Source organism: Bombina bombina, chromosome 8, assembly GCF_027579735.1.
Source record: "Bombina bombina isolate aBomBom1 chromosome 8, aBomBom1.pri, whole genome shotgun sequence".
Taxonomy (NCBI): domain Eukaryota; kingdom Metazoa; phylum Chordata; class Amphibia; order Anura; family Bombinatoridae; genus Bombina; species Bombina bombina.
The window spans coordinates 45,347,452-45,369,825 of record NC_069506.1 but is presented as its reverse complement, the minus strand read 5'-3'; the positions used below and the strand labels follow the sequence as shown (position 1 = coordinate 45,369,825).

Genomic DNA, 22,374 nt, shown 5'->3' with positions numbered 1-22,374 from the left:
TAATAAGGCAGAGTAGGCAGCCTACAAGTGCCCTCCATAGCTGGGTGCCTGTTTCTGCCTATTATAAATACCAGCTGACGACCTTAACTAAGATGGGTTTTGGCAGTGAAATAATAGCCCTGCACATGTGCAGTGGCCATCTTTGTTAAGGTTGCCACAAGTATTGCACATGTGCGGCATCTGACTTCCCTCGTGCATGCGCAATGCTTGCGGTGGTCTTAACAAAGTTAGGTTGACGGCACAGCGCTTTGGATTTTGGTGCCTACAGACACTTGGGCTGTAAATCCAGCCCTGTTTGAGGTACTTCAGTTATAAATGTGGTACATAACATCCCTCAGCAACCTGTAGTAGCACTTTTTTTAAGTCAATCGATGATAAAATTGTGTGACAATACATTTATAAAGAAATAGGAAAGGAGCCAGGCTTTGTTTGCAAGGCATTATTATCCACCTGAAGTTTATTGCATGGCATCCTTACATTTTCTGCTTTTGAGGGAGATTTAGCAAATCAAACTTGGAACTTTAGTATGGTACCTGCATTCTCCAAAGAAGCTCAAATTTTTAAATCCAATAATCATTTGGTACTGATTGTGTATTTGTCAATTATTAACTTTTACTTTATTTAGTGGTCCTTTAAGGGATTGTGCTCTATTCAGAGCTATTTTGAACAAGATATGAGGGTGCACCTTAAAGGGACATGAAACCCCAAAAAATTATTTCATGATTTAGGTAGAACATACAATTTTAAGCAACTTTCTAGTTTACTTTTATTATCAAATTTGCTTCATTCCCTTGGTATCAGTTGTTGGAGCAGCAATGCACTACTAGTTTTTAACTGAACACATGGGTAAGCCAATGACAATCGGTGTGTGTGTGTATGTATGTATGTATATATACTCGCATTTTGTAAATATTTTATTATATCTTTTCATATGACAACACTGAAGAAATGACACTTTGCTACAATGTAAAGTAGTGAGTGTACAGCCTGTATAACAGTGTAAATTTGCTGTCCCCTCAAAAAAACTCAACATACAGCCATTAATGTCTAAACCATTGGCAACAAAAGTAAGTACACCCCTAAGTGGAAATGTCCAAATTTGGCCCAAAGTGTCAATATTTTGTGTGGCCCCCATTATTTTCCAGCACTGCCTTAACCCTCTTGCGCATGGAGTCCACCAGAGCTTCACAGGTTGCCACTTGAGTCCTCTTCCACTCCTCCATGATGACATCACAGAGCTAGTGGATGTTAGAGACCTTGTGTTCCCCCACCTTCCGTTTGAGGATGCCCCACAGATGCTCAATAGGGTTTAGCTCTGGAGACATGCTTGACCAGTTAATCACCTTTACCCTCAGCTTCTTTAGCAAGGCACTGGTCGTCTTGGAGTTGTGTTTGGGGTTATTATCATGTTGGAGTACTGCCCTGCAGCCCATCCTCCGAAGGGAGGGGATCATGCTCTGTTTCAGTATGTCACAGTACATGTTAGCATTCATAGTTCCCTCAATGAACTGTAGCTCCCCAGTGCTGGCAGCACTCATGCAGGCCCAGACCATTATACTCCCACCACCATGCTTGACTGTAGGCAAGACATACTTGTTTTTGTACTCCTCACCTGGTTGCCGCCACACACGCTTGACACCATCTGAATCAAATAAGTTTATCTTGGTCTCATCGGACCATAGGACATGGTTCCAGTAATCCATGTCCTTAGTCTGCTTGTTTTCAGCAAACTGTTTGCAGGCTTTCTTGTGCATCATCTTTAGAAAGAGGCTTCCGTCTGGGACGACAGCCATGCAGACCAATTTGATGCAGTGTGCGGTGTATAGTCAGAGCACTGACAGGCTGACCCCCCACCCCTTCAACCACTGCAGCAATGCTGGCAGCACTCATACGTCTATTTCCCAAAGACAACCTCTGGATATGACGCTGAGCACGTGCACTCAACTTCTTTGGCTGACCATGGCAAGGCCTGTTCTGAGTGGAACCTGTCCTGTGAAAGCACGGTATGGTCTAGCACCAACATGCTGCAGCTCAGTTTCAGGGTCCTGGCAATCTTCTTATAGCCTATGCCATCTTTATGTAGAGCAAAAAATCGTTTTTTCAGATCCTCAGAGAGTTCTTTGCCATGAGCTGCCATGTTGAACTTCCAGTGACCAGTATGAGAGAGTGTGAGAGTGATAACACCAAATGTAACCCACCTGCTCCCCATTCACACCTGAGACCTTGTAACACTAATGAATCACATGACACCAGGGAGGGAAAATGGCTAATTGGGCCCAATTGTACTCCATTTTGTTGCCAATGGTTTAGACATTAATGGCTGTGTGTTGAGTTATTTGCACTGTTATACAGGCTGTACACTCACTTCTTTACAATGTAGCAAAGTGTCATTTCTTCAGTATTGTTACATGGAAAAATATAATAAAATATTTATAAAAATGTGAGGGGTGTACTCATTTTTGTGGGATACTGTGTGTGCATGTATGTGTGTGTATGTATATGTGTGTGTGTATATATATATATATATATATATATATATATATATATATATATATATATGTGTGTGTGTGTGTGTGTGTGTGTGTGTGTGTGTATATATATATATATATATATATATATATATATATATATATATATATATATGTGTGTGTATATATATATATATATATATATATATATATATATATTTATATTCTGAGAAGAGCAATCAATAGAGGTGAAAAGGCGCTCTGCTAAATTCAGTCTTTCCGATATATAAACAGATTTTCTTAGACTAAGACCGTTTTTAGATAATAAATATGTGCTGTTTAATTGGATTTCTTTTGTAGAAGACTTCTTGGTGTAGTATAATGAAGTAAAGAATTCCTGCTTACCAACTTAGACCTCAATCATGTGAGGTAAGGTATCTGCTCTTCATGGGTAAAGATGGTTGTGTCTTTTAATCCCGGTGTATTGACCTTCCGATTTCCTAGACCACTTGTTGTTCCCTTGGTTTGGAAGGAGCCTGTGAATTCAATGGTAATCCTAGACTCTGTTGTTCTTTCATATGTTGGTGAGAATCTTTATCCCCTCAGATGGTCCTCCAAGTTATGCAGGAAAAGAAAAGGAAAACACACATAGCGTAATACTGTATGCCATAAGGTAAAATTTATTATGTACAAATGGTATTATGCTTACATTAATAAACCTCAATCTATAATGAGGTAAGATAAAAGCTATATCCCAACACTGATGAAATCTTTGTTACTGTGACCTTCAATGCTGATGTCGTACTGCAATGGAGTATAAACTTTTTTGAAAATCTGTTACTCACTTTGTTTCTTATAGGGGCCTGCTGCCTAAAGATAGTGTGGGCTAATGCATAGCTTCACTGTTCGCTGCCCCTTGTAAATAATCAGTGAGTTATTAAATCCACTGATCACTTTGTTTGTTCGTGGGGCCTGTGAGCTGTGTTTACCATAGGTTAGTATATAGCTGCACTGTTCACAGCCCCTTGCGCTTGATTAATGAGTAATAGGGTATAATAATGTCCCCAGTGCTATTATTCGATGACTCTAGTATTTTGTAAATGTAAATATAAAAAGTACACACTGTGTCATATAATAGAAAAACTATATTTTGTCCGCTGGAAACACAAACTCTAAATATATAGCAGACGGTGTGTTCAGCTGTTGGATACAAACTATAGTCGATAGCCGGTTGGAGAAGAGTCTGTCCGCCCACTTGCTTTATGCTTATGTGTTTTGAAGTCACAGCAGACTTCTTCTTTAACAAAGGTCACTACGCAGGGATTAAAAGACACAATCATACCAGAGGAGTAGACTGCAATCTGACGGGAATGATTAAACTAAAGGTAATACAGAGACAATGCACTATGCCAAGAAGGGACTTTTGAATGACGAGTATCTGCCCTCCCCTCCTCAGCCTTTAACAGACCTTCCCCTACCTCCCTCCCATTCAGCCATGCCATCATTTATCTTCCCTCCTTTTTTTTTTCTCCCTCTCTCATCCTCCTTCTTTTTAAATGCTCCAGTGGCGATCCTTCTGAAGTTCTTCGGGTTCTCTTTTCATAAACATTGCTATGTTTATATGTTATATATTTCATTGTTATAAAATATGTGATGACTACTATTATTAACCTAATACTGGTATCTTTTGTTCATGTCTAAGCTTGATAAAAGCTGAGCATACTTTTTCCCTAAACTTTAAATCAGTTGTCACTGACTCTACATGACATTGACGTTGTGCCCTCAGCTGCACTTTAAGCTTCAGGTCCCTCGTGTGGATCTATCTTTTGTTGAGGATACTGTGAAGCTATAACAGTAAAATGAGGTGTGATAAAGAAGGATAATCTCTCAAGCCAACCACCCATGAATGGTCCCTACTTCCATTTGTTACACTGTATTGTTCCTTTATTTTTGTCAAATGTAACTGTACCCTTCAATGTCCTGTTTGCATTGCGATTGTAATGACCACCTCAATAAAATTATGATTTAAAAAAAAAAAGACACAATTATCTTTACCCATGCAGAGCAGATACGTTACCTCATATGATTAAGGTCTAATTTGGTAAGCAGGAATTCTTTACTTCATTATACTACACCAAGAAGTCTTCTACAAAATAAATCCAATTTAACAGCACATATTTACTATCTAAAAACTGTCTTAGTCTAAGAAATTCTGTTTATATATTGGAAAGACTGAATTTAACAGAGCACCTTTTCACCTCTATTGATTGCTCTTCTCAGAATAACTTTAACAGTGACAGGGGTACACTGTGTCAATATTAAGGCAGCACGCTATCTTATACTTATTGGGATAACATTCCCTGTGTTTTGTATATACCACACAGATATATCTATTGTCCAACACACCCACAAAACACAATAAGGATTCTCATTCATACTAAATATACTAACACTCTAAGGTACATATTACAAACCTACACAAAGAGTGGCACATAAAATATCACTACCAAGGTTTTAGCGCTGGTGATCTTTCTTGATTCTTTTATTTTTATTTATATATATATATATATATATATATATATATATATATATATATAAACACACACACACACACAGAGAAGCACTCACAGGAACGAACAACTAGCTCAATACCATTGTTAGCCTGTTGTATGGCGATTTACCACCTGGGTGCAGCTTCTTTTCAGCCCAGTAATGCTTTTCACAGAGTGGAACTTTCCTGACGTATATCAGTCTGATCCCCCCTATTGCGGTCAGTCCAGTGCCAAAATACCAGGCAATTCCTCTCTGAACAAGGAACACAGCAAACACAGACGATCGTTTCGGGCTCTCATAAGACCTCGTCAGTGAGGTGTAGCCATATAACTCTAAGCACACTGAGCAAGGAGTCCACGTCTGGTTGACCCTTTTTATCAATAAATATATGCAGTCACCAATCAGCAGCTAGAACCTAGGTTCTCTGCTGCACCTGAGCTTACTTAGATAAACCTTTTTAGCAAAGGATAACAAGAGAATGAAGCAAATCAAATAATAGAAGCAAATTGGAAAGTTGTTTAAAATTGTATTCTCTGTCTAAATCATGAATGTCTAATTATGACTTTACTGTCCCTTTAACTTACACGGTAATGCTATACTAAAATTCTAAAGAGCAATTGTGGGAATCCGTAAAAATGGTTCCCCTACAACAGTTCGAAATGACACCTCTAGCTCCACCATATATGAAGCATATTCCCTGCTAAGGTCACATCTAAACTTTAACACTGCAAAGTCCAAATTTATGCACTTAGGAATGAAAAATCCAAATGTTAATTGCAGACTAATTGACACTTTACTGACTGTTACAAATGAGGAAAGTAACTTGGGAATTTATTATTTTACATGTTTTAAATTTAAATTAGTTTGGCCTTATCTTGAGTATTGTGTCCAGTTCTGGATGCCATATCTCCAGAAGGATATAAACAAACTGGAATCTGTGCAAAGGAGGGCTACTAAAATGGTACATCGTCTTATAAATATAACGTACCAGGAGAGGCTCAATGACCTAAATATGTATAGCTTAGAGGAGAGAAGGGAAAGAGGTGATATGCTATAAACTTTTAAGTATATTAAGCAGTGGAGGCTCCTCTATAGGAGCACGATCGCACGTGAACACCCAAAGAGAGAGGGGGAAGAGGGGGAAAAAAATAACATTTTTGGCTGAATAAATATAAATTTTCCAATAGCTCCCTATTGGAAAAATTATATTTATTCAGCTAACTTATTTAGCTAAAAAGGGTTCCAGGCTAATTTTGAAAAAAAAATGCTGCTGTTACTGTTCTATCTATCGCATCGCACGTGAGATAGGTAGAAGTATAGGCTACAAGATCTTAGCACTTATTTTTAAGTGACTGCAACGCCGCCTCCCTACCCAGCCCTATAGCTTCTTAATCGCACAGTTCTGACTGTGCTCCTAGTGCATTGAGACAGTGTGATGACGGTGTGCGGAAGGAGGAGCCTGGCCAGCGTGAGCAGTGCACACAAGCCTTTTGAAAAGGCACAGAGCGGCAGATGAAAATAATGGTGGCAGTCTGGGAGAGAGCTTTCACACTGTTATACGTATTACTATATTGATTTTAACGGTCACACACAGGAGATCATGGCTCAAAATAGTGAAGGGGGAGAGAGGAGGATCAGAGCTGAACCTGTTTTCAGCAAAATTTTTACATCAAAGCCCTCATCTCGCCATGTGCTTGAGTCTCTGCAAGATTAATCTTGCTGCCCGGTTCAGCTGTACTCTGCACTCCCCCTTCATAGCTTACTTCGTCTTGAGCAAGTTGTGAAGGGGGAGGTTAGAGTAGAGCTGAACCAGAGAGCAAGCAAGATTAATGGTGCAGAGTGTGAAGAGAACGGGTAAGAGGCAGCCTGAGGGACGCAATACAGGTCAGATAGCAAGGAAGCAGGGTGAAAGGTGACCACAATAAATGACTTTTATTTATTGTTAAATGAGTCATGTTCCAACTAGGTCCTGTAGCAGGTTGTATATATATTTGGCAGTATGGGTGGGGGCAATACCCAATAGCATCAATATGATAATGATGGGCAAATAACAACATTATTTTTAATATACACTAATGGCTGCTTAGTTGTTTTTTTACTGTGTGAGTTATCTCAGGCTGCATATCCTCTTGACAGGCAGCTCTCTGCAGGCAAAACATTCAAGGGGTGGGGGTTAGAGCCCTTTCTGGCTGCCTTGTTTAACTATTTATGATCAGGAACAAAATTGTTTCAATTTAAGTACATTTAATTTGAGCAGAACTGCAGAAGCAAAACCATTTCCCTATGGAAGCACTATCTGACTCATGTTTGGCAATGAGTTTCATGTTTGGCAATATGTTTCATAATGGGGTTATAAAAAGTGTTTCAGGATATACCTTTTGATAATGTTTGCAGCTTTTATTTAAATTGGCTCTATGCACTCTGCTTCACAAAGGGAAGCAGGCATAATGCATTGTGACACAAGGCATGTGTGAATGAATTGAGAGCATAAATCTGTAGATTTATAAGGTACATGTAATTGTATGAAATGGGTAGTAAATAATACATATTTCTCCCTCCCTTATTACAATATATATATATATATATATATATATATATATATATATATATATATATATATATAAAAAGCAATTCATGGGCGGAGCCATCTGAGGGAGGGGTGGGGCTTTATTTCATGGTGTGTGGTCTAGTGTGCCCTTCCAACTTCAAACTTCACCAGCCGCCACTGATATTAAGGGGGTTAGTAAAGCTGAGTCTGAGTATTTTGCATAAAAAGAACAAGGGGCCATGATCTCAAGCTGAAGGGTAGTAGTAGATTCATTAGTAATTTGCAGAAGCACTTCTTTACAGAGAGGGTGATTGATTCACGGAATAAACCTCCACAAAAAGTGGTAATGACAAACACTGTGGGGGACTTTAAAGGGACAGTAAAATTGCATTTGTGATTGGCTGATGGCTGTCACATGGTATAGGGGGAGTGGAAATAGACATAACTTTTAAAATTGTCAGAAAAATAATCTACTATTCATTTGACGTTCAGAAGTGCTATTGATTTGTCTTGTTATCTTGCATTTGTTAATTATGCAAATCTACTGTGTTGACTGGTCCAATCAACAAATACATAAGACAATTCAAAAACACTTGATCTGAAGTTTAAATGAGTAGTAGATTTTTTTCTGACAAATTTCAAAGTTATGTATATGTCCGCTCCCCCTGTATCATGTGACAGTCATCAGCCAATCACAATACACAGAATACATATGTTCTGTGTATTCTTGCACATGCTCAGTAGGAGCTGTTGACTCAAAAAGTTTACATGTAAAAAGACAGTGCACATTTTGTTAAAATAAGTAAATTGGAAAGTTTAAAATTGCATGCTCTATCTGAATCATGAATGTTTAATTTTGAGTTGTGTCCCTTTAAGAATGCCTGGGATAAGCATAAGGCTAAACGACAACCTAAGTAAGGCCTGGGATAAGCATAAGGCTAAACGACAACCTAAGTAAGGCCTGGCATAATTATAAGGCCATTCAACAAACTAATGCCTGGGATAGGTATAAGGCTATTGTACAAACTAACTAATGCTTGGGATAATAAGAAACAAGAAAAATTAGAACCTTTAAGAGAAATTGCACAAAGTTCACCAGAGTGCCCGCAGATCAATAAAGTCTCTCTGCTAACCCTATACATGTCCAAAAAAGAGAGAGACCGCAGCACCTCTGTATTAGCAGCACAAAGTTGCTCTTTATTAGGGTGAAAACAGCGACGTTTCGGGTCACGCAAGACCCTTAATAATGCTAACATACACCACATGTATGCTACCTATATAGTGCCTTAAAGGGACATTAAACCCAATTTTTTTTCTTTCATGATTTAGAAAAAACATGCAATTTTAAACAACTTTCTAATTTACTTATATTATCTAATTTGCTTAATTCTCTTTATATCCTTTGCTGAAACAGCATATATAGCTAGGCTCATTAGCTGCTGATTGGTGGCTGCATATAGATGCCTTGTTTGATTGGCTCACCCACGTGCATTGCTATTTCTTCAACAAAGGATATCTAAAGAATTAAGCAAATTAGATAATGGAAGAAAATTGGAATATTGTTTAAAATTGTATTTTCTATTTGAATCATGAATGAAAAAAATTGGGTTTAGTGTCCCTTTAATCCTATTCACCTGTTGTGTAACCTATAGCAACCATATACACGATACATCCTTACAGCTTTAAAGTGGCACCTAGTGGTGACAACTATAATTACATTCCTTTAAGAAAATTGTATCACTATTACAGCTTTATGTACAATACCACTACACTATAAACAGCATATGTCATTTACATCTATTTTCATACATTGGTGATATGAAATAGATTAAAATAATTATATTTATATTGAATTATTCTACATTATAAAACAAATATAAATTATAGTCCCTATTAAGGACTTTGGGGACCAGGGGACCCAATCTGTTTTTCCAACCTACCTCTTTTCTTTAAGAACCATTTCTCGATCTCCCTCTCTTCTTAAAAGGAGCACATGGTCAATTACTTGGAATCTTAACTGTCTTATATTATGGCCTTTTCAGTGAAATGTTGTGAGACTGGTTGAATAGAGTCTTTAGTTATAATAGCTAATTTATGTTCCCTAACAGACCGTGTTGTCTCTCCAATATAACAAAGCCCACATAGACACTTCAATAAATAAATGGCACACTTGGTTTGACACATATATAGACGTCCACAGGTCTGAACCAAATGTTTTCCCTTTATGATTGAATTGCAGTGTGAGCAATTTAAACATGGATAGCATTCTTTATTTTCTGTCGTAAGGTAGTTTACTGTTCTTTTTTTCTTTTTTTTATTAGTACCCAGATCTGTTTTAACCAGTGTATCTCTCAAATTCCTCTTTTGAAAGAGGCCATAGGATATGTTCTAAATTCTTCCACCAATGGATTTCATTTTTTGAGTAAATACCAATATTTTTTTAATGACTTTAAAATTTGTATCACTCAAAGTACTATATTCAGACACATGCCATCCTTTTTTGGTTTGTTTCTTTAACATCAAGATCAGTGATCAATTTATTGTCTTTGATCTTAACACTGGTGTCCAAAAATTGTATATTTTCCGTTGAGTATGTCAATGTAAATTTTAATTCAGGCATAATTCCATTGATTACATCCACAAATGGCAATAGAGAGTCCAGGGGTCCCCTCCATTCCCCAAAAATATAATCAATGAATCTAAACCATTGTAAACAATGTTCAATTAAACTATTCTCATAAAAAATAAATTTTGTTCTCAATGGTGCTCATTAATAATCTGGCATAGGAGGGGCCACACTATCCCCATAGCTATACCTTTACATTGAAGATAAGTATCCTGGAAAAGGAAATAGTTGTACTATAAGATAATCCTTAACAGATCAGCAAAAAAAATCACAATGTAGTGGTGAGTATACTTCATTCTCTCTTAAATGTTCCTGAACAGCTTTTAAGCCTACCTCATGTGGAATAGAGGTATATAAACTTGCAACATCCAAGGAAAATAAAATGCGCTCACCACCAACATCAAATTTCTTAATTTTATCCAAAAAGTAATTTTTGTCCTACAAAATAACTAATGCCTGGGATAAGCACTAGGCTATCCTACATACTAGCTAATGCCTGGGATAAGCATAAGGCTATCCCACAAACTAATGCCTGGGATAAGCATAAGGCTGTCCTACAAACTAATTAATGCCTGGGATAAATATAAGGCTGTCCTACAAATTAATGCCTGGGATAAACATACGGCTATCCTACAAACTAATTAATGCCTGGGATAAATAAAAGGCTATTCTACGTACTCATTAATGCCTGGGATAAGCATAAGGCTATTCTACAAACTAGATAAGTTTATACTTTTAGGAAATATTGGGCAGACTTGTTGGGCCTATGGTTCTCATCTGCTGTCAAACTATGTTTCTATTTAATTGTATGTTTCTTTAATTAAACATTTTATGGAATTACATTTTGAGTGTGATTTACCTTTTGATAATGTTATGTAATTATATCTTCATTGTATTTTAAATATAATATTTGGTGCTCATACCAATTTCTCTGATGTTGTTTCATCATATGAAAAAAAAAAAGTTACTATTTTTCACGTGTACCCAAATATTGATCTATCTCTTAACACAATCATTTAAAAATATAGATATTCTCTTTATTACCCATTCTCCAGTTTTGCATAACCAACATTGTTATATTAATATACTTTTTACCTCTGTGTTTACCTTGTATCTAAGCCTCTGCAGACTACCCCCTTATCTCAGTTCTTTTGACAGACTTGCATTTTAGCCAATCAGTGCTGGTTCATAAATAACTCCACAGGAGTGACCACAATGTTATCTATATGGTACGCATGAACTAGCACTGTCTAGCTGTGAAAAACTGTCAAACTGCTTTGAGGTAAGAGACGGCCTTCAAAGACTAATAGAAATTTGCCTATGAGCCTACCAAGGTTTAGCTTTCAACAAAGAATACAAAGAGAGCAAAGCAAATGTGATTTATAGAAGTAAATTGTAAAGTTGTTTAAATTTGCATGCCCTATCTGAATCATAAAGCTTTAATTTTGACTAGACTGTCCCTTTAAATATACATTAAACATAACACTAACAAATGCATGGCATTCCAAAAAAGGAAAAGAATCATATACTAGTGCATTACAATCTTTTATACATATTTGTTTGTTTCTTTATGTAGTTTGAGAATCATGCAATTTGTCAGTCTTCCTACCAAGCTCAACAAGATAGGGGAATCCTTTAATCTTCCATTATAAGGCACTGCTGGACTTTAACACTTGAGTACTACTCAGACAAATTCCCCATGTAATACCTAACAAACAGTATGACCTCCAAAAAGCAAAATTAGGCTCAATACTTTAATGCCTGTGATCAGCTGCTATCAATGAGATATTATGCTTGTTTTTTTTGGTATTGAACCTAGCACTGAATGTCAGCTAAAGGCATCCCACTGGCTGATTAAAAAACCCTGCAGCATTAGGTTAGACAATTGGATTGCTCTGTCTGATAAAAAACAATAGTGCTGCCCTGTGAAATCAGATTATCTGCTTTGGATTTATTCCTTTGTTTTATTTATACTGTAGATGATGAATGTGACAAAACAAAACTGCTTGGATATTGTGGCTAAATTTGAACCTTGCCCGGAGAACAAAAATCATGGAGTCCTCGGAATTGATGGTATGTTACTGGACATTTTTGAACAAATTAATTTATTACTGTGCCTGATTAATGGAAAAGCATCCTGGTATAAACTGTGTTTAAAAAAAACAAATGTTCTATAAGCACACAGTAATATGCATGCACAGCTTTATAGAGGTGTGCAGAAGAGAAATTGGTGAATATTTTCTGTTTTTACTGATTTTTCTAGTTCAAAACTAATGTTAAATGTTTTCCAAACTTTCAGCATCGGAGGAAATATTTTTTAATTAAATTAAAGAATTTCAAGCTAATTATAAATGTTTGACAAACATTCAGCATTTATTAATTGGGGGAAAAAAGTTACATTCATATATTCCGATAGTAAAGTTTGAATACTGAATGTAGCATTAAATTAAAAAATTGGAGATGTGTATTTGTTCACCAAAAGATCAGCAGTCGTTCCTTATCAGGTAGTGAAAAGTACCTTGGGATGTTTTGTACACAAATACAATTATTTTAAAAGGGCACAGTTACAGCAAAATCAGTTTCTCCTTAATCGGTTTCCAATGACTTGTTAAACCAGCTGCCCTATAGTAAGTATATAGGAAATAGCTGTTTTGGTTTTATCGGTAGCAGACCTACTTAACAAAGGGCCCTGGTGCAAAAAAAAGTGTGCCCCCCCCAAAAAAAAAAGTAACTGTAGTAAGGAATAGTAATAATATTCATGCTGCTCTCTATAATGATTTTAAGAATAGATAGATGAACCTGCACTAATAAAAGTATTTTCTGCATTAGCATTTTACATATTCTGCACATGCCTATGTATAGACTGGTTGATATGGGCCCCTTTTTTGTACCTGGGCACTGGTGCCACGCACCTGCTGCACCAATGGTAGTTCCACCCTTGGGGTTTATTTTTGTATATAAAATAGATCGTGTTGGAAAACACATCTATCTAAATTATAGACCTCCTTAGCTTATATTTCTCTTTATGCACAAAGTCTCCATATCTCCTTTACATTTTAGTATATTGTAGCCCCCCCCCCCCATTGGGAGGATGAGTACAACTGCTCCCTCTTGTTTCCATAGCCTTTCTATAGAGACTGCAGCAGTATTCCTATTTTCAGAAGATAAACTAGATTATTGGGAGCACTTTAAAGTGGAGATAAATCTACAGGTCCCTCTAATATTAACTGTAATTTATTGAACTGTGATTTTATTTGCATGAAAAGAAGAAAAGTTTGTATCTCTCATAGGCGCGATATAAATATGAAACATGAGTATTTCTTTAATAGGTTAAGAATTAATTTTCAATATATACTTGTATTCCAGATATTATGTAATTCCTTTGTCCCTAGAAATTGGATGGAAGACTATTTCACATCATCTATGAATCCTTTTCAAAATCACCCATACATTCTTCTATTCTCCAATATATATATATATATATAAAACTGTTTTGGTTCTCAGTATAGAATATATTTCTTGTAAAATGCTAGAACTAAACCCAACAGGAAAACTACTAAGTGCATTGATTAGATGTCATTTTTCTATAGATAATGTGCAGTTTTATTGTATAACAGGCATGTTACAAATGATACATTTGGTTCAGTTTTTGTGATTTGGCATATTTCTCTTTGTTTATTTACCAGGTTTTAAAGAGACATGTTACTTAAAAGTTTAATCTCTTGAAAGTGATGCAGCCTATCTGTAAAAAAAACTGACTAGAAAATATCACATGAGCAATGCATCTCTTTGAAAAAAGGAAGATATTTTACCTGAAAATGTCATCAGTTAGCCATATCCTGTTGTAAATAAACTTTAGGCATGCTTGTCTTGAAAGGGAGTGTGCATCTGCACAGGCACTTTAAAGGGATATTAAACCCAAATAGAGCAAGCAATTTTAAGCAACGTTCTAATTTACGCATATTCTCAATTGTTCTTCATTCTTTTGTATCTTTTTTTTTTTTAATTTACTTTAATTTTTAATAACAATTTAGCAGTGTCTTTGTCAGTTGATTGATTCTTGTGTTTTGAAGAAATTCCCTATAGGAAATAATGGATGAATGGATTTTTGTTAACAAACTAATTCTGAATGCCTCCCTTAAAGTATTAAATAAATGAATAATATATCTGAAACTATTTTTTTGTTTGTGCACTTTTCTTGTTAATTATCTTGTAAAGGACAAAGAAAAGGTTTAATGAGCATAATATGACAAAATATTTATAACTTGAAGGAGAGAAAAAAGTAAAGGTGGAACGATATGAACAAATAAATTAATTCTTCGAAAAACTTAGTTTACTTGTTTTGTAAGTGAAAACTGTTACTCTACAGGTGGTAAATACATTTTAGCAGACTAGAAGGCATCATGACCATATTGATGTGTAGAGTGTAGGAGAAAAATAAATGGAGTGATAGAATAGATTTTAGATAATACCCAGAAGAAAAACATATAGAAAAATAATATTAAAATAATAAATAAAGAAAAGCTTTAATGTTATGGGGTGGTAATGAAAAATACTTTTACTTTTAGCTACTCTATAAACCGTTGGAATCTTAAAAATAAATTATTCCTACATTATACAAACTGTATGGGGAAACCTGACCATCACACCTTTATACTAGTTGGACATCCCATTCCAATCCCAAAACTGTTCAATGGGATTGAGGTCAGGGATCTTTGCAGGAGACTCAAGTTTCTCCACACTAAATTCATCAAACCTTATCCACCATGTATTGTGTGCAGGGGGACAGCTATGCTTTAACAGTAATGAGCCTTCCCCAAACTATTCCAAGAAAGTTGGAAGCAGCCAATTGTTTAAAATGTATATGAATCTTGTAGCTTTAAGATGACGCTTCACTGGAAATGTGGGTCCTAACCCAAACCGTGAAACCAGCTCCAGGCCATTATTCATCCTCCACCATACTTTACAGTAGACACTATGCATTTTAATAGGTAGATTTCTCCTGACACACACACAGTCTTTCATCAGAGTTGAAAGCATGATTCATCATTCGACAGAACACATTTCTACTTATCCAGAGTCCAGTGGTGTACAGCACTCCAGCCAACGCTTGTATGTTTGTCGACAGGGGGCTTGTTCACAGGAACCCATTTAATGTTGATGTTGCTTCCAGTGGCAGATTGGAAATCTGTAGTTAGTGATGTAACAGATTATATGTACATTTTCTTCAATACATGCTTCAACACTCAGTGGCCCCACTCTGTACGTTTGCAAGGTCCACCATTTAGTGGTTGGGCTCTTGTTGCTCTTTGCTGCTTCAACTTCTAGGGCATATCTTAAAGAGCATTACATTTTACAAACTGACTTGGGGCAAATGTAGAATCCTATGATAGTTCTACGTTTAAAGTCCCTGAGCTCTTCAGTATAACCCATTGTACTGCCAATGCTCAGCTATAGAGATTTCATAGCTATGTGCTTGATTTTATGCACTTGTTAGAAATGGGTGTGGCTGAAACACCTGAACTCAATAATTAGTAGAGGTATCCACATACATTTGGTCATATAGTGTATTTATCAAGCAATCATAGTTTAGATGGGCTCTTAATTTTTTATTTTTGGTTCTTATAGTTTTATGCTTTACCATGGCCCAGATTACGAGTTTTGCGTTAGAGGCTATGCGGTGCTAACGAGCAGTTTTGTCTCACCGCTCACTTACCTACAGGGATGGTATTACGAGTTTTCAGAAACCCGTCGTTAAAAGGCAAGAAGTGAGCTTTGAGCAAAATTTTGCTCATTATCGCACTCCAATACCAGCGCTGCTTAAGTCAGCGGTGAGCTGGTGTAACGTGCTTGTACACGATTTCCCCATAAGAATCAACGGGGAGAGCCGGCGGGAAAAAAAGTCCAACACCTGCAAAAAAGCAGCTTAAAATTCCTTAACGCAGCCCTATTAATTCCTATGGGGAAATAAAATTTCTGTCTACACATAACACCCTAACATGAACCCTGAGTCTAAACACCCCTAATCTTACACTTATTAACCCCTAATCTGCCGCCCCCCACATCGCCGACACCTAAATTATAATTATTAACCCCTAATCTGCCGCTCCGGACACCGCCGCCACCTACATTATACTTATGAACCCCTAATCTGCTGCCCCCAACATCGCTGAACCCTACATTATATTTATTAACCCCTACTCTGCCTCCCCCAATGTCGCTGCCACCTACCTACACTTATTAACCCCTAATCTGCCGCCCCCAACGTCGCTGCCACTATATTAAAGTTATTAACCCCTAAGCCTAAGTCTAACCCTAAACCTAACACACCCCCCAACTTAAATATAATTTAAATCGAAATAAATAATATTATCATTAACTAAATTATTCCTATTTAAAACTAAATACTTACCTGTAAAATAAACCCTAAGCTAGCTACAATATAACCAATAGTTACATTGTATCTAGCTTAGGGTTTATTTTTATTTTACATGCAAGTTTGTATTTATTTTAACTAGGTAGAATAGTTATTAAATAGTCATTAACTATTTAATAACTACCTAGTTAAAATAAAGACAAATTTACCTGTAAAATAAAACCTAACCTAAGTTACAATAACACCTAACACCACACTATAATTAAATAAATTAACTAAATTAAATACAATTACCTAAATTGCAAAGAAAACAAACACTAAATTACAGAAAATAATAAACAAATTACAGCTATTTAAACTAATTACACCTAACCTAATAGCCCTATTAAAATAAAAAAGCCCCCCCAAAATAAAAAAACCCCTAGCCTAAACTATCAATAGCCCTTAAAAGGGCCTTTCGTGGGGCATTGCCCCAAAGTAATCAGCTCTTTTACCTGTAAAAAAAATACAAATAACCCCCCCAACAGTAAAACCCACCACCCACACAACCAACCCCCCAAATAAAATACTAGCTAAAAAAACCTAAGCTCCCAATTGCCCTGAAAAGGGCATTTTATGGGCATTGCCCTTAAAAGGGCAGTTAGTTTTTTTGCAAGCCCAAACCCCTAATCTAAAAAATAAACCCACCCAATGCACCCTTTAAAAAACCTAACACTAACCCCCTGAAGATCGACTTACCGGGAGGTTTTTATTTGGGGGGTTGGTTGTGTGGGTGGTGGGTTTTACTGTTGGGGAGGTTGTTTGTATTTTTTTTTTTACAGGTAAAAGAGCTGATTACTTTGGGGCAATGCCCCGCAAAAGGCCCTTTTAAGGGCTATTGGTAGTTTAGTTTAGGCTAGGGGATTTTTTTTATTTTGGGGGGGCTTTTTTATTTTAATAGGGCTATTAGATTAGGTGAAATTAGTTTAAATTTCTGTAATTTATTATTTTCTGTAATTTAGTGTTTGTTTTCTTTTTGTACTTTAGCGAATTTAATTTAGGTAATTATATGTAATTTATTTAATTGTATTTAATTTAGTTAATTTAATTATAGTGTAGTGTTATTGAAACTTAGGTTAGGTTTTATTTTACAGGTACTTTTGTATTTATTTTAGCTAGGTAGTTATTAAATAGTTAATAACTATTTAATAACTATTCTACCTAGTTAAAATAATTACAAACTTGCCTGTAAAATAAAATTAAATCATAAGCTAGCTACAATGAAACTATTAGTTATATTTTAGCTATCTTAGGGTTTATTTTACAGGTAAGTATTTAGTTTTAAATAGGAATAATTTAGTTATTGATAGGAATTTTTAGTTAGATTTCTTTTAATTATATTTGTTAGGGGGTGTTAGGGTTAGACTTGGATTTAGGGGTTAATAACTTTAATATAGTGGCGGTGACGTTGGGGCGGCAGATTAGGGGTTAATAAATGTAGGTAGCGGCGATGTTAGGGATGGCAGATTAGGGGTTAATAATATTTAACTAATGTTTGCGAGGCGGAAGTGCGGCGGTTTAGGGGTTAATAAATTTATTATAGTGGCAGCGATGTCCGGTTCGGCAGATTAGGGGTTAAAAATTTTCTTTTACTGTTTGCGATGTGGGAGGGCCTCGGTTTAGGGGTTAATAGGTAGTTTATGGGTGTTAGTTTACTTTTTAGCACTTTAGTTAAGAGTTTTATGCTACGGCTTTGTAGAGTAAAAATCTTAAATACTGACTTTAAAATGCGGTACCAGTCTTGACAGGAGAGGGTGTACCGCTCACTTTTTGATAGACTCGTACTGCCGACGCTATGCAAGTCCCATTGAAAAAAGAGGATATGCAATTTATGTAAGTGGATTTGCGGTATTTGCAAGTCTGGCAAAAAAAAGTGAGCGGTACACCTGTACCTGCAAGACTCGTAATACCAGCAGGCTTTAAAAAGCAGTGTTAGGACCGGCTAACGCTGCATTTTAAACCTAACGCAAAACTCGTAATGTAGCCGCATATCTTTTATGTCCATTCATAGCAAATACAGCAATGTGAAATATTATAAAATTATCAATAATTAGTGTATCATATAAGTTTAGGATGATTTTTTTTTTTTTTTAGAAGAAACAATTTTTATTACATTTTTCAATAGTACAATAACCAAGTCAAATAAGGGTAACGTTCATCATATCACAGGATCCAGCCAAAGGGGTTACAGGATATAGACCGGATCCATTAAATGTATTACAGCTTTATACAGTGCGTTACAAGATAGAAGCTATTATTAACTTGAAAAGGAATATCATTAACTTGCAAAAGAATAAGAATAGTCCCCTCCATCAAGTGAACATTGTAAAGGCCCTCCTAGACCGGATTCCAAATTCGGGCCACACCTAGGGGTGTTGTAGGGTGGTCTCTAGATAGGTGAGGAGGGGGGAGAGGGAGTCAAAAGGGTGTCTAGTATCCTCAAAGGGGGCATCCGAGGAAGGTTGTAGGCTGTGTCTCCGAGTCAGTAGGGCAGGTAGGTGGGGGGGGGACCATTTTCTCAGCAGCGTGGGAAGTGGAGTTACATTACGTCACCTATTTATTTATGGTCTAAAGAGCTCATTAGCATAGGTAGGTAAAAAGAAAAATGGGGGGGGGGGGTGAGTCTCCGGCCAGCTAATGCTTGTGATCAAGGAGTGGGGATGAGGGGGTCCAAGGTCCTCATATAGTCTTAAGAGCAGGGCCTGAGGCAGTCCTTAGGGTGGAAGTTAGTTTGTCTTAGTTCTCAGGTACACGTCCCATGGCTCCCATATCAGGGAGTAGGTGCTCAATTGTTTTTTGGCCCGGTATGCACCCTCTTCCAAAGATTTAAAATATCCAATCAGATCCAATGTGTGGGTTGGGGCTTTTTCCAGTTCCTGGCAATCATCAATTTGGCAGAGAGTAGAATATATATACAAGGAGGTATTGGCTATGGGGCGGGGGTTTTCGGAATGTTAAGTTGTAGTAGGGCCATGGCAGGGTGGTCGGTATCAGGGAGACCCAGACTATTACTTAGGTGTCTTGTCTGAGCCCCGAAGGTATTTAGGAATGGGCAGTCCCACCAGATGTGCATGTGATTTCCTCTCTCTCCGCATCCCTCCAGCACCGGTCTGAACTTGTCGGGTAAAATTTTTTGTAATTTAGTAGGCACCAAGTGCCATCTCGTCAGTAATTTACAGAACAATTCATATACCGTGACACAGTGTGTGGCGGCCCTGGTGGTCATTATGGCATGCTGAACGGTGTATTCTTTTCCCCACTCAAACTCCCAAGCAAGGACCGATTTAAAGGTAAAATCATTATTCATGAGACATTGGTAATGTATAGAGTAGAGAGGGGTTTATGCAATTGGAGGTCCGCTACCCACCTTGTCTCTCAAACAGTTAATTTCCTAGGAGCTTCTATCAGAAAGCCCCAGGACCGAAGCAGATATCACAGCCTGATAAGGTCAAAGTGGAGATTAGGAGGCACTTCCCTTCTTGTGACCACTGCACAATGACTAAGAAGTTGGTCTTTGTCATAGAAATCACAGTTTGGAGATGAGGTTCTCCAAGTGTTAAGGTGGAAGTTTGGCAAATTCAGCATCAGGCTAATTATGGGATGGATGGGGGCAAAGTCAATAGAGTGTCTCAATTGGAACCAAGCCATTTGGCAATCTTCACTATTATGTTAGAGATTATTGGTCTGTTATGGTTATGCGGGGGGGGGGGACCCACAGCAAATCTGACAGCGTTACGTTGGCTGGAAGCGAAGCCTGTTCCAGTTCCCGCCAGCTAGTTGGAGGTAGAGTAGAGCTCCATGCTGAGGCATGAGATAGCATTGCTGCGTCATGGTAAAGGCGGACGTTAGGGAAGCCAATTCCTCCTCGCTCCACCGGGTTGTGAAGTATGTGGGTCACCACTCTTGGCTTCCTCCCTTTCCAAAGTAATTAATAAAGGGTTGTTGAAATCTAAGTAAGAGGCGAGTAGGGACTAGGAGGGGTAAGCATCTAAAGAGATAGGATCATCATTTTGATCGCTGCCACTCTTCCCAACCACGAGACCACCTCATATCTCTTGGACTTGAGAAGGAATTCTATCTCTTTTGCCAGATCACCGTAATTATCAGTAAGGGTGATGTTTTGATCATGAGACAGGAATACCCCCAGGTGTCTAATTCCCTTGGTGGACCGCTTGAAGGGGAAAGCTCTCTGCATCTTTTGCAGATCTTTGAGTGGGATTCCTATGGTGTAAGCTTCCGTTTTGGAAACATTTATTTTATAGTATGATAGGGTGCCGAACACATCTAGAAGTTTAAAGAGGGGAGGCAGGGAGGACTGCGGTTCAGAAAGAAAAATAGTGAGATAATCGGCGAAAAGGGCCAATTTTTTATGTAAGTCATGGATCATAAGCCCCTGTATCTTCCCACTCTGTCGGATAGCAGCAGCCAAAGGTTCAATCGATAATGCGAAGAGAATGGGGGAAAGCGGGCACCCCTGCCTTGTACCATTGGAAATAGGAATAGGGGTGAGCTGAAACCCACTCCTCTCACTCTAGCAGTGGGAGTCAAGTATAGCGCGCCGATGGCCTTGCAGAGAGGGGCGGAGAGTCAAGTCATGATGATTGACATATGCCACGGTTGTGACATTGTCTGTCTGAAAACAAATGAACGACTCTTTCTTTAGAAGAGGCCACGACTGAAGAGCTCTGAAAATCGCACGGAGTTCCAAAATGTTGATTGGTAATCTCGCCTCCTGAGATTCCCAAACCCCTTGTGCTGTTAGAGACCCCCATACAGCTCCCCCAACCTGTCAGACGTGCATCTGTTGAGATCACAGTCCAGGTCGGAAGAACAAAAGAAGCCCCCTGAACTAAACGATGATGGCCGGTCCACCACGTTAGAGAGTGTCGTACAATCGGTTTTAAAGATATCAATTGTGATATCTTTGTATAATCCTTGCTCCACTGGTTCAGCATACAGAGCTGAAGAGGTCGCATGTGAAAACGAGCAAAGGGGATCGCGTCCGATGCAGCAGTCATAAGACCTAGAATTTCCATGCATAAGGCTACCGAAGGGAAAGATTGAGACTGAAGGTTTCGACAAGCTGAAACCAATTTTAGACGTCTCTTATCCGTCAGTGACAGAGTCATGGACACTGAATCTATCTGGAAACCTAAAAAGGTTACCCTTGTCTGAGGAATCAACAAACTCTTTGGTAAATTGATCCTCCAACCATGTTCTCGAAGAAACGATACAAGTCGATTCGTATGAGATTCTGCTGAATGTGAAGACTGAGCAAGTACCAAGATATCGTCCAAATAAGGAAATACCACAATACCCTGTTCTCTGATTACAGATAGAAGGGCACGAGAACCTTTGTAAAAATCCTTGGAGCTGTTGCTAGGCCAAACGGCAGAGCCACAAACTGGTAATGCTTGTCTAGAAAAGAGAATCTCAGAAACTGATAGTGATCTGGATGAATCGGAATATGCAGATATGCATCTTGTAAATCTATTGTGGACATATAATGCCCTTGCTGAACAAAAGGCAGAATAGTCCTTATAGTTACCATTTTGAATGTTGGTATCCTTACATAACGATTCAATATTTTTAAATCCAGAACTGGTCTGAAGGAATTCTCCTTCTTTGGTACAATGAAGAGATTTGAGAAAAACCCCAGCTCCTGTTCCAAAACTGGAACTGGCACAATCACTCCAGCCAACTCTAGATCTGAAACACATTTCAGAAATGCTTGAGCCTTCACTGGATTTATTGGGACACGGGA

General features: G+C 37.7%; 1 protein-coding gene across 1 annotated transcript in view; it reads left to right on the top strand.

Annotated features, from left to right (window-relative positions):
* The window catches only part of PLCH2 (phospholipase C eta 2), a 974,668-nt gene that overhangs the window by 700,132 nt on the left and 252,162 nt on the right, over positions 1–22,374 (top strand). The window contains exon 7 of the mRNA XM_053690349.1: positions 12,175–12,268. Coding sequence (XP_053546324.1) covers positions 12,175–12,268 — 94 coding nt within the window. The remainder of the gene's footprint in view (positions 1–12,174; positions 12,269–22,374) is intronic.